Below are 13,848 nucleotides of genomic sequence, written 5' to 3' on the forward strand. Positions count from 1 at the left end.
ATTAAAAATTTATTGCAAACCTGTTTATTCCCATGTGACTCATATCTTTCAGTCTGCTTCATATCTAAGGAACTCTTAATTCTAACAGGCTTCCATTAGTTGACAATGAGTTAAACAGCAACACCTATTGGGAACTGGAGGTCACCTTTTCATATCAGAATGCCAAGTTGTGACCATTAAGGGTTTTTGTGTTAATCACAAAGACTTACTAAAGAGCAATCGTGATGTGCAATGTTGTCCGTTGACTCACAACAATCAGAAATAAACTTAAAATATGTATTTTATTTAAAAAATATTATTATTATTATTATTATACAGGATTTATTTAGTGCCAGCACATTACAATATAAAGGTAAAAAGTACAGTTGCAAAACAATGAAATACAAGAGAGTTAAGAGGGCCCTCCTCCTAAGGGCTTACAGTCTACGGCTTGGTTCATATATATGCATTTTGCTTAAATCTTAAATCAATAAATCTTAATCTATAATAAATTAAAAAAAAAAAAAAAAAAAATATATATATATATATATATGGGGCGGACTGATAACTCATGGGGCCCCCGGGCAATAGGGGATCATGGAGCCCCTGGGGTTTATTTACTAAAGCTGGAGAGTCCAAAATCAGACTCCCTTCTGCATAGAAACCAATCAGAGACAGAGATCTCTGTAAACCAGAAAAATGTAAACAAAAAGTTTCAACATTCCCTCCCCTTTCTCAGTTGCCAATTTTTCTCTGTTAGTAACATGGCTTCCACAGACCGCCAATGAAAGGCATATTGATCATACAGGGGACATGCTGACCACCAATGTCATGGGGCAGAAAATACCATTGACCACCAACACCTATGTTGGTGCACTCACCACTAATCACCAACATTTAAGGGAGCATGTACCATTGACTATACCAATAACTATACCTCCAAGGTTTCTTAGGTGGTAAAAAGGAGCACCATTTAGAGCAAGGTATGGAGGCAAGGAGAACACCTGCTACATACAAGAATACACAGAAAATGATTGGGTAAAACCGCACTTTTTTTTATCATTAATTCTGCGTTATACCAGCTGTTCAAAGCAACAATTGTAAGAATTCAGAGAGTGGATGAAACGTTTACCATAATATAATAGTTTTGACTGTTAAATAATACATTGTTTAACCCTTTCGCTGCCAGGCCCTGCACTCCACTTTTAAACTCAGGTCGCCGGACCATTTTTGCAATTTTTCCATTGCTTTTTTATTTTCCCCTTACAGCTTTCAGAGTTTGTAAAAGACCCCCAAACTATATATTTTCTGAAAGCAAATGACCAGTAGAATAAAAAAAAAGGTGCTATTGGATTTTTAAGGCTCCGTGATACTTGCCCAAATGTTTATCAAAACAATAATTTAGTGAAAAAATACACAAAAAAATTTATATTAGCAGATACAACCACAGCAGATTTTACAATATTTCTGCTAAATCTAAACGTTTAACGTGCTTTGAGTTGATAAATAACATATATTTGTAAATCTGAAATTGTGCCTTTTTGCAAAATGGTGAAAGTCAAATTTATGCAAGACTGCAAATAACCAAATTTCTCTAAAAATCTGGAGGTTTTCATTTTTTACTTACAGCTTTCAGAGTTTATAAAAGACCCCCCAAACCATATATTTTCTGAAAACATAGGACCAGTAGAATACAAAGGGTGTGTTGCTGGTTAAATGGTGAGCACTTCCGCCTGGCAGTACTAGGGTCATTGGGGGTTTCCTCCGGGTACTCCGGTTTCCTCCCACACTCCAAAGACATGCTGATAGGTTAACTGGATCCTGTCTAAATTAGCCCTAGTATATGTATGCATGAATGTGAGTGACACTGAAGTGACCATGAGCTTATAGCAGAAGGAGGAAGTCAGGTCCGTACGGTGTATGGACCTTGCCAGCTGGGAGCGGTGTTGCAGGTTCGTGCATTGTACGGACCTGGCAGCAAAAAGGTTAAAGTATAAGTTCACCTTTCGGAACATGTTACATGTTCCACCTGTTTTAATGTCAGGCACACTAGCCTTCATGTTGCCAATACTATCTTCCAAAAATGTTTAGTTTTTTAACCACTTCCAGTCCGGACACTTTTACCCCCTTCCTGACCAGGGCAATTTTCAGCTTTCAGCGCTATTACACTTTGAATGACAATTGCGCGGTCATGCAACACTGTACCCATATGAATTTTTTACCATTTTTTTGAGACAGATAAAACTTTATTTTGGTGGTATTTATTCACCGCTGGGATTTTCATTTTTTTTGCTATGTAAATGAAAATGTCCAAAAATTTTGATAGTGTTTTTCTTAAAAAATTTTGCAAATAAATAATATTTCATCATAAATCTTATTCCGTTATCTTTTTAGTAAAAATTTTGATAGAAAGTGTTTTTCTTATAAAATTTTGCAAATAAATAATATTTCATCATAAATCTTATTCCGTTATCTTTTTAGTAAAAATTTTGATAGAAAGTGTTTTTCTTATAAAATTTTGCAAATAAATAATATTTCATCATAAATCTTATTCCGTTATCTTTTTAGTAAAAATTTTGATAGAAAGTGTTTTTCTTATAAAATTTTGCAAATAAATAATATTTCATCATAAATCTTATTCCGTTATCTTTTTAGTAAAAAAAAAAAAAATAAGTCAAATTAGTTTATAACCAAAAATTATAATTTTTAAACATTTTTTTTTACATTTTTATTTTTTTTTTATATCATTATTTATTTATTTATTTATTTTTACATACTGTCACCCTAGCAGTACAGTGTCACCATGGTGACACTGTACTACTTTTGGGGGGGGGGGGGGGTGATGAAGATTTTTTTTTTTTTACACTGATCATTTCTTTTTCTCTCTGTCTGCATTCTTGCAGTCTTTCAGAACTACTGAGTGAGCTGTGATTGGTCACAGCTTGTCACATGGTACAAGGCTGTTGTGAATAGCCTTGTATCATGTGACCTCTGTGATCATTCACAGATTTCACACGTAGTAAGCTTACTACTTTGCATGTGATCACTGATTGGCCAATCAGTGATCACATGATCGGGACCTCGAACAGAGGTCCCGTCTGACGATCGGTGTTTCACTGTGTCCGGAGGCACCGGATCGCTCATGGGGAGCGCGCACAAGCAGGGTGTGGGGAGGCCGTTTATAAACGGCCACCCAACCTTGCAGTGCCACCGTCTGGCCGTTTATATACAACAGCCGGTCAGGAAGTGGTTAATCTACAGGACATGAAGATATACATGAAAAACCAAAATAATGTGTTCCTATTATGACTAATAAAAGTTTTAAAACAAAAATGTTATTAAAAGAATTTTTAAGGAAAGGTTAAAAACCCTTACATGTTAGTTATGCAACAGTGTTCCTTTGGCCCTGGTTCACTCCTGTGTGACTTTGTCATGCGATTTGACAGATCAAAATCACATGAAAAGTCGCACCCCATTGTCAGCAATGGAACCGTTCTAATCATGGTGAATCATGTTGCAGTGACTTTGAAAAAGGTTCCTGCATTACATTTTGGGGATTTGATTTTAATCCCCTAGAAGTGGAGTATAAATTAAAACCACATTAACCAATCATTGAATGTGGCCAACTTGTTTGTTTTTGCCATGTGGTGAGTATTGTTTACTTTCATTGGCAGGCATCTGAAACCACAGAGATAGGTGGCTGTGAGTACCAGTTTCCATTGGTAATATGTCCAGTTCCAGTTTGACAAGTTCATCAGGAGTTCATGTTGAACCGAGTTGCTAAGAAGGCAATATAAACTTGGCTGTTCCGCTTTCATCCAGGGCTGCCACTCAATTTTGAAAATTAACATTCCTGTGTCTTTTCAAAATCTGCCTGAAGAGGTAGCTAAGAAGAAAGTTCACCATCATCAAATGCCATCTTGTCATCCTGCGTTGCACAGAGAAAAATAATAAAAATTGTAAGTCATGTTTAAAGTCTTCTATAAAAAAAAGCTAAATTCTTAGTGAAATACCTACATTGTGAACTGTACAGTATCTCACAGAAGTGAATACACCACTCACATTTTCGTAAATATTTTATTATATCTTTTCATGTGACAACACTGCAGAAATTACACTTTGCTACAATGTAAAGTAGTGAGTGTACAGCTTGTATACCAGTGTAAATTTTGTCCACACAGCCATTAATGTCTAAACCACTGGCAACAAAAGTGAGTACATCCCTAAGTGAAAATGTCCAAAATTGGGCCCAATTAGCCATTTTCCCTCCCCGGTGTCATGTGACTCGTTAGTGTTACAAGGTCTCAGGTATGAATGGGGAGCAGGTGTGTTAAATTTGGTGTTATCGCTCTCACTCTCTCATACTGGTCACTGGAAGTTCAGCATAACACCTCATGGCAAAGAACTCTCTGAGGATCTGAAAAAAAGAATTGTTGCTCTACATAAAGATGGCCTAGGCTATAAGAAGATTGCCAAGACCCTGAAACTGAGCTTCCGCATGGTGGCCAAGACCATACAATGGTTTAACAGGACAAGTTCCACTTAGAACAGGCCTCGCCATGGTTGGCCAAAGAAGTTGAGTGCATGTGTTTGGTGTCATATCCAGAGGTTGTCTTTGGGAAATAGACGTATGAGTATTGTCAGGATTGCTGCAGAGATTGAAGGGGTGGGGGGCAGCCTGTCAATGGTCAGACCATAAGCCGCACACTGCATCAAATTGGTCTGCATGGCTGTTGTCCCAGAAGGAAGCCTCTTCTAAAGATGATGCACAAGAAAGCCCTCAAACAGTTTGCTGAAGACAAGCAGAGTAAGGACATGGATTACTGGAACCATGTCCTGTGGTCTGATGACACCAAGATAAACTGATTTGGTTTAGATGGTGTCAAGCGTGTGTGGCGGCAACCAAGTGAGGAGTACAAAGACAAGTGTGTCTTGCCTACAGTCGAGCACGGTGGTGGGAATGTTATGGTCTGGAGCTGCATGTGTGCTACCGACACTGGGGAGGTACATTTCATTGAGAGAACCATGAATGCCAACATGTACTGTGACATACTGAAGCAGAGCATGATCCCCTCCCTTCAGAGACTGGGCCACAGGGCAGTATTTCAACATGATTGTAAGCTCCAAGGAGCAGGGCCCTCAAACCCCTCGTGTATCGCACTGTATTGTTATTGTACTGTCTCATGTATTGTCCCCCATTGTAATGTACAGCGCTGAGTGAACTGTTGGTGCTATATTACTACTGTATAATAATAATAATAATAATAACATGATAACGACCCCAAACACAACTCCAAGATGACCACTGCCTTGCTAAAGAAGCTGAGGGTAAAGGTGATGGACTGGCCAAGCATGTCTCCAAACCTAAACCCTATTGAGCATCTGTGGGGCATCCTCAAACGCAAGGTGGAGGAGCACAAGGTCTCTAACATCCACCAGCTCTGTGATTTTATCATGGAGGAGTGGAAGAGGACTCCAGTGGCAACCTGTGAAGTTCTGGTGAACTCCATGCCCAAGAGGGTTAAGGCCATGCTGGAAAATAATGGCGGTCACACAAATATTGACACTTTGAGCCCAGTATGGACATTTTCACTTAGGGGTGTACTCACTTTTGTTGCCAGCGGTTTGAGTTATTTTGAGGGGACAGCAAATTTACACTGTTATACAAGCTGTACACTCACTACTTTACACTGTAGCAAAGTGTCATTTCTTCAGTGTTGTCACATGAAAAGATATCATAAAATATTTACAAAAATATGAGGGGTGGACTCACTTCTGTGAGATACTGTAGTTAATTATATGTAATATCATGCAGAATGAGTAATAAAGTCGCTGTAAAAGCAGAACATTCTGAACACCAAATATAATCTGCATGTCTGTTTCCACAACAAACCACCAAAAGAAGAATACTACTACTACTACTAATAATAATAATAAAAAGGGTTTTTCTTAATTTAAGGATTATAGGATTACATTTAAATAATTTCTATGCCTCGGGCCAACCCTGTATCCAACTGGCTTGCAGCAAAGATATAGTCATTATTTTTAAAGCGCATGCAGATGGCTCAGGGTAGTTGATCATCATCGTTGCAGTGTTCTGTCTGGTTTACAGTGAGTAGGGCTTAGGTCAGCCACACATGAATCAAAACTTGGCCTGTTCACCAGGGACCTGCAGAATTTAGACCCATGTATGAGCATCCTGGTTGTACATAAGTCAATCTATCGATCGACTTCTGTACAATCACGTCAGGTTTTTCCTGAATGAGCAGTGCAGCAACACTGATCATTGTGTTCTGATGGTGGAAGTCTCCCAGCTGTGAAAACAAAATAGCACAGAGGGATTGATTTCTTCCATGTACCTCAAATGTGTGGATGGGTGAATTGGATATTTTTTCTTTTTTTTTTCATTCAACCCACTGGTTGAACAAAAAAAATGATCCATGTATGGGCTGCTTTAGAGACCAAGGAACAAGTCATTGTGGCAAATGGGGCAAATCTCTCCAATGTCAATGCAGACAGCAGTAGAAACATGAATGGTTGAAATTTCCTACTTTGACTAAAACTAGAAAAAAAATTTTGTCAACGTACTAGAAAACAAAAAAGAAACCAAACTGTCTTCTTTCGGCCCTGCCCTGGGTTTGAATATGTATCATTAAGGTGCAACTTGAACAATTTATTACACAAAAAATAGGGGGAGGGATTTAGTGTAGAGGGTGGAGCCAGGGGCGGATTGACAAGTCATGGGGCCCCCGGGCAATAGGGAATCATGGGGCCCCTGTGTCCTTGCCCAAACTCAAAAAAGCCTATGAAAAAGGTACCAGGGGCATCTCATGGGGCCCCCTACTGACCCTGGGCCCTCGGGCAGTGCCCCAGTTTCCAAATGGTCAGTCCGCCCCTGGGTGGAGCTCACATCAGCACTATTTGGTAGATGTTTGAAATCTCACCCAGCATATTGCTTGTGTTCAATGGTCTAACGCTAAGGTCCCATTCACATTACGCAATTTGGAGTCATGGGCCATTATTCTTAATGGCACCCAAAAACCGGTGGGATTCTACCGGGACTGCCATGTGATTCTGTCAACCAACAGTCAAGGTAGAATTGAGCATTTAAAAATTGTGCTAAGCTGGTCGCCCAAAAAAGAACAGGAGATTTTTTTTGGGGTGACAAACGCGTATAGGGCATGTGCAATATGCGAAATCGCATGAAAATCATGTAACAAAAAATGCAAGCGGGAATGCTTCTCTCCAACTTGTGATACTGTATGTAAAGGGGATTTAATGTAGAACATTGGGGCAGAAATGTGAAAAGACACTTCATATAATTTGCATTTACAAAGCAATATCGTGGCACCTAAAAATAGGTATATGTGTGTATCTTAAATCAACCAAATATTAGTGATAACTGCCTTTTGCAGGCGGTGATAGCAGCTGCCCCTAAATAGTGAATAAACACTGAATGTCCCGACTCATAATAGATAGGCGCTTGCTCAATAGAACATATGTCAAAAAATAACAAAGTGCTCTCCCAACACCATATGAGTGATATGTAGGTACAGGATAACTTGAAGTCCAAAAAATGTTGAATATAGGGAGTGAATAACAGTCCCATATGAGGGTATCCCGGAGTACAAAAGAATTTCTTTTCCACCAGGTGTGTGCAACAGATGAATTCCTCACTCACCGGAAATTATTGACCCCTGTTAAGGTGGTCAAAAAGCTCTCTACGGTCAAGCAACTGCAGGCTCTCATAGGATGGACCTCCTAGTTTCCTTTATGTGGATGGCTCTCCAAGGAACAGAGGATATAGACCCCCAAATAGATGGGCACATGACCCTGGGCAAATTAATAATGAATGGATTCCCAATTCTAGACTTTTCCCAAGATAAATCTCCAAGTTCCCTTAAGATGGATATTGCTCCATATAGCTCATAAAAAACGAATGAGTTAAAATGCTTTAAGTTTAATTTTTAATAAGAACCATAGTTCAAAAACAGTAAATGACAATGCACTCACAATGCAGGTGCCCAAATCCCGGCACCAGTCTGTGCAGCCTGTTTAATACTGCATATAATTATATTTATTATACAGTGAGGAACAGAAGTATTTGAACACCCTGCGATTTTGCAAATTCTCCCACTTAGGAATCATGGAGGTGTCTGAAATTCACATTATAGGTGCATTCCCACTGTGAGAGACAGAATTTAAAAAAATTCAGGAAATCACATTGTATGATTTTTAAAGAATTTATTTATCTTGCACTGGTGAACATAAGTATTTGAACACCTAAGAAACAACAAGAATTCTGGCTCTCAAAGAAATGTTACTGTGCCTTTAAAAAGTCCACCACTGCTCCACTCATTAATCTAACTTAGTAGCACCTGTCTGAGCTTTTTAAAGACACCTGTCCACCCCACAGTCAGTCAGACGCCAACTACTACCATGGGCAAGACCAAAGCTGTCAAAAGACACCAGAGACAAAATTGTGGACCTCCACAAGGCTGGAAAGGGCTACGGGGCCATTGCCAAGCAGCTTGGTGAAAATAGATCAACTGCTGGAGCAATTGTTAGAAAATGGAAGAGGCTAAAGATGACTGTCAGTCTCCCTCGAACTGGGGCTCCATGCAAGATCTCACCTTGTGGGGTATCACTGATGATAAGAAAGGTGAGGAATGAGCCCACAACTACAAGGGAGGAGCTGGTCAATGACATGAAGAGAGCTGGGACCACAGTTTCAAAGGTCACTGTCGGTAGAACACTACGCCGTCATGGTTTCAAATCATGCATTGCACGGAAGGTTCCCCTGCTCATGTCATCACATGTCCAGGCCCGTCTGAAGTTTGCCAATGACCATCTGGATGATCCAGAGGAGGCATGGGAGAAAGTCATGTGGTCAGATGAGACCAAAGTAGAACTTTTTGGTCTAAACTTCACTCGTCGTGTTTGGAGGAAAAAGAAGGATGAGTTGCATCCCAAGAACACCATCCTTACTGTGAAGCATGGGGGTGGTAACATCATGCTTTGGGGGTGCTTTTCTGCAAAGGGGACAGGACGACTGCACTGTATTAAGGAGAGGATGAATGGGGCCATTTATTGTGAGATTTTGAGCAACAACCTCCTTCCCTCAGTCAGAGCATTGAAGATGGGTCGTGGCTGGGTCTTCCAACATGACAACGACCCGAAGCACACAGCCAGGATAACCAAGGAGTGGCTCTGTAAGAAGCATATCAAGGTTGTGGAGTGGCCTAGCCAGTCTCCAGACCTAAATCCAATAGAACATCTTTGGAGGGAGCTGAAACTCTGTGTTGCTCAGCGACAGCCCCGAAACCTGACAGATCTAGAGGAGATCTGTGTAGAGGATTGGGCCAAAATCCCTGTTGCAGTGTGTGCAAACCTGGCCAAGAACTACAGGAAACGTTTGACCTCTGTAATTGCAAACAAAGGCTTTGTCAGGAATGGACTTGCCAATAATGGTGGGACTCACCTGCCTTGTGGGCTGCAGTACCAGGGCTGGCCAGCGGGTGCTCTCAGCAATCAGAGCCTCACCCCTGCAATCAGCCAAACACCTGAAGCTGATTGCAGGGGTTGTATTTAAGGAATGGCCAGACTCACAGTCAGGGCCTTGGTGTGTTTTCCATGGGCCCCTGTATCTTGTATCCTGTGTTCCTGTTCCTGTCTGACTTGTTGCCGACCCTGCCTGATCCTGACCTCTGCTGACTTCTCCTGCTTGATCCCTGGCTTGTGACCCTGACCATTCTCTGCCTGACCCTCTGTACCGCGCTGCCTGTGAGTTACTGAACCCAGCTTGTGACCCCGACCACTCTCCAGCCTGTTCCTGGTACTCCGTTTGCCCGTTTGCTACTGACCCGGCCTGCCTGACGACTCTTGCATTGTATGTATTGTTATCTGTGGGTGGTTTGGTTTGTTTGCACTGTATTTATGTTTAGTTTTGCACTGCGTTTGTATTGTTAGTCTTAATAAATTATATTGTTTATACCATATCTGAAGCCTGCGTTTCCCTGTGTCAGTCCACACACCTCTGGTCATACCCGGGATCCCTGACAGGCTTCTGTACCAAATATTAACACTGATTTTCTCAGGTGTTCAAATACTTATGTTCAGCAGTGCAAGACCAATAAATTCTTTAAAAATCATACAATGTGATTTCCTGAATTTTTTTTTTTTTATTTTGTGTCTCAGAGTGGGAATGCGCCTACAATGTGAATTTCAGACCCCTCCATGATTTCTAAGTGGGACAACTTGCAAAATTGCAGGGTGTTCAAATACTTCTGTTCCTCACTGTATATATATATATTTATATATATATATATATATTATAAATTATAACTTAAATCAGTACAACCATGGACATGACCACACGTACAAAATCCCGTGATTATGGATTTCCACCTCGCCATTAATACCAAAATATTACTGAAAGCACATATCCTAACTTTATGTATGCTACTGCTAATCTTACTGTGGGTGCAGTTCCTCTGGACCTTATGATACATTTATAAAAATTTGAAGTTACCAACTTACCTCTTTTTCTATATGGACTGTGATAAAGCCATTATGATATTTAACAGTGTTCTTGGAGATGAGGAATGGCTTGTCTTCAGGGTCTATGAGGAATGGCTTGTCTTCAGGGTCTATGGGGAATGGCTTGTCTTCAGGGTCTATGGGGAATGGCTTGTCTTCAGGGTCTATGCCTACAAGTAAGAAAGGAAAGTTTATCTCATTCTCATGACACTATAGTAATAATGGAAGAATTTCATGTCACATGCAAACTTGGCAAAAGCTCAGATTTTAAATCACAATACCAGAAATAATCTTAATACTGGTACACATGCTGTCGCTGTAGTAATAGCTGAGGAGGCACAAAGGGAAGCTGATGTTGTGCCCTGCATTGTCAAAGAGCAGGTTTCTTTAAAGCCTAACTCTGCCAAATCAGAAAATGATTTCTTGCGGTGGGGCTGTGCCTGCACTGCAAGGGTTAATTGCTTGTTTAGGCTTAGGGGAGAGTACAAGCATTTTATTTACCTAAGCCCCTGCTATCCAGGTGGATGACACTCCTTTATGTTTCGTAGGTGGACATCATCCACCTAGGGTCATCAAGACCCTGCATTGGTCTTGATGACATCAACACCTAAGACTGCTACGGCATGGGGGAGAAAACACTGTGAGGACCAGCCTAATAGTATGGAGGAGCAGAGGATTGGGTAAGTAAACTCTCTTTTCCATGCCCTCAGACTTTAACAAGCAGCCCAACTGCAAAGAGAGGTTTTCAGGTTTCTTAGAGTTAGGCTTTAAAAAAAATGGCACACTACAACTGTTGAAGTTTTATAAAAAAAATGTTTTTCAAATTTAAGTTACTTTGTTTACATTTTTGGACAAATGTTTAGCTCCAAATAAATCAGAGCCTATGTATTTTTTAAGTCTTTATGTATAGAGAGTTTATATTGTATCTATCAACTGTGTGTACAATATATGTTGTATTTTACAGCTCTGATGAGGGGGGTCATTTAGAATCGCTTAGAAATGCATTATGGATCCTTTGTCAAATAAACACATCAGGACTTTACTGCTTGTCTGGTGCTCTCTTCCTTCTATGTGTGTCCAATTTTCTAGATATTATTCAGTTTGTGCTCTACATACTGAAACGGGGATATGCATCTCCTGATTTTAATAGTGTAATCAGCGCTTTTTCTCAGATAAATAGGTGCAGGAACCCTCCCCTTTTGAGTCACCCCTTGTATCCACCCCTTACCCAGCTCTGAGCACCACTCTTTGGTTCCACCCCTTACCCACGTCCAAGTACCAACCCTTATAGAGAATACAGAACCAAGTACCATTTTGTAATTTGTGTGAAATTGGTATTGATAACAATACCAATTGCTGATATTGATAACAAGAAAAGCCGTAAAATAGACTGCAGACAGCAGCAATAGACTCCCACCCCCCCCCCCATTCTCAGATAAATAGGTGCAGGAACCCTACACTTTTGAGTCAACCCTTGTATCCACCCTTTACCCAGCTCTGAGCACCACTCTTTGGATTCACCCCTTACCCACCTCCAAGTACCAACCCTTATAGAGAATACAGAACCAAGTACCAATTTGTAATTTGTATGAAATTGGTATTGATAACAAGAAAAGCCGTAAAATAGACTGCAGACAGCAGCAATAGACTCCCACCCCCCCCCCCCCCCATTCTCAGATAAATAGGTGCAGGAACTCTACGCTTTTGAGTCAACCCTTGTATCCACCCCTTACCCAGCTCTGAGCACCACTCTTTGGATTCACCCCTTACCCACCTCCAAGTACCAACCCTTATAGAGAATACAGAACCAAGTACCATTTTGTAATTTGTATGAAATTGGTATTGATAACAATACCAATTGCTGGTATTGATAACAAGAAAAGCCATAAAATAGACTGCAGACAGCAGCAATAGACTCCCACCCCCCCATTCTCAGATAAATAGGTGCAGGAACCCTATGCTTTTGAGTCAACCCTTGTATCCACCCTTTACCCAGCTCTGAGCACCACTCTTTGGTTCCACCCCTTACCCACCTCCAAGTACCAACCCTTGTAGAGAATACCAAGTACCAATTTGTAATTTGTATGAAATTGGTATTGATAACAAGAAAAGTCATAAATTAGACTGCAGCCAGCAGCAATAGACTCCCCCCCCCAACAATGGACTCCCCCTAAAAGTAGATACCCCCCAGGCAACAACAGATCCTCCTGCAACATAACCCAATATATTCATCCAAGCAGCCTGAATAAAACACAATGGACTCCCCCAGCATCAATAGATCCCCCAACACACCCCAGCACCCTTTGCCATTACATGCTGGAACTGCATTCTCCCAATTTCCTGCTGAAAAAATTCCTTGAATATAATTATAACAATGTCATGTGTAGCTTTGGCTGATTAACCTCAGACTAATAATAATAGTGGGTCAGTGAAAAAAGTCTTTTATTGATGGCACCAAAAACATGCACAATAGTGGGGCTGCATCATGCATATCTCATGTCCTAGTGATGGAACAATCTACAGCAGACTGTACGGAGCAGTCATTGTACAGAGCATAGGCAATACTCCTGCATCCCCCAATTCCTCTCACCTCTTCACAACCAGTAGAAGACATTTATCTCTGCTGGATGTTTCCAAATGTAGTTTAGACTAGGAAGGCAGCTGAGGGTCATGCTATTAATCAATGGTGAAAAGGAGCAGAAAACCACTGACTGTAGTTCCAGGACACAGAGCCAGCGAATAGCTCATTTAGACATAACTGTCATAGCAATTTTAACCAGGATGAACCTTTTAACAAGTAAGTTGGCCTAATGTACTTACACTTTTCTGGTTGTACATAATGATCTGTTTCCTGAACGCTGCATTTAAGTTCTTCTTCTTTTTTACAACATTTTCTAATACTTGCAACACTCAGCAATAAGACAGCCACTATCGAACCGACTACAGGCCAGTGATGCCGATTTGGATGAGTTTCTGTAACTAAACAAATAGAGAGACTATAATTTATATTGGTAAATAAAGTATGTTTAGTTCAGCATACAGCTATCACAGTGGTTACTTACATTGCTAATTGTGTGCATGAAAATAATAAAAAAAAATGTATATGGATCAGGGCTTCCTGCAACCTCTGAATGCCTGCTTCTCCTCTTCTCCCTGCCAGAGGCATTCAGCTGCTGCAGGAGGAACATGGAGAGATCGGTTCCTCTGCAGCTGCTCCTCCTATCCTGGCATACAGGGGAGGTGCACGGGCCCCCTGCAGCATAGGGCCAGGTTGCAATTGTGAACCCTGTAGGTATGCATGTAGGAGGAGCAGCTGCATATAGAGGAACA

General features: G+C 40.8%; 1 protein-coding gene across 3 annotated transcripts in view; it reads right to left on the reverse strand.

The window, feature by feature from the left end:
• Positions 1-262: 262 nt before the first annotated feature.
• Positions 263-13,848, reverse strand: part of LOC149439214 (CD48 antigen-like) — a 34,066-nt gene continuing 20,480 nt past the window's right edge. Inside the window, exons 4-6 of one of the 3 annotated variants that reach the window (XM_089659277.1) lie at positions 13,339-13,497; positions 10,519-10,688; positions 263-3,849 (exon numbers count right to left, since the gene is read on the reverse strand). In XM_089659277.1, coding sequence (XP_089515403.1) covers positions 3,811-3,849; positions 10,519-10,688; positions 13,339-13,497 — 368 coding nt within the window. In that variant the 3' untranslated portion in view covers positions 263-3,810. Of the gene's footprint in view, positions 3,908-10,514; positions 10,689-13,338; positions 13,498-13,848 lie in introns of all 3 variants that reach the window. The other 2 variants (XM_089659276.1, XM_089659278.1) reach the window with 2 other exon arrangements.

This window comes from Staurois parvus, unplaced genomic scaffold (assembly GCF_062004578.1).
Source record: "Staurois parvus isolate SC_StPar_1 unplaced genomic scaffold, SC_StPar_1.0 ptg001146l, whole genome shotgun sequence".
Taxonomy (NCBI): Eukaryota; Metazoa; Chordata; class Amphibia; order Anura; family Ranidae; genus Staurois; species Staurois parvus.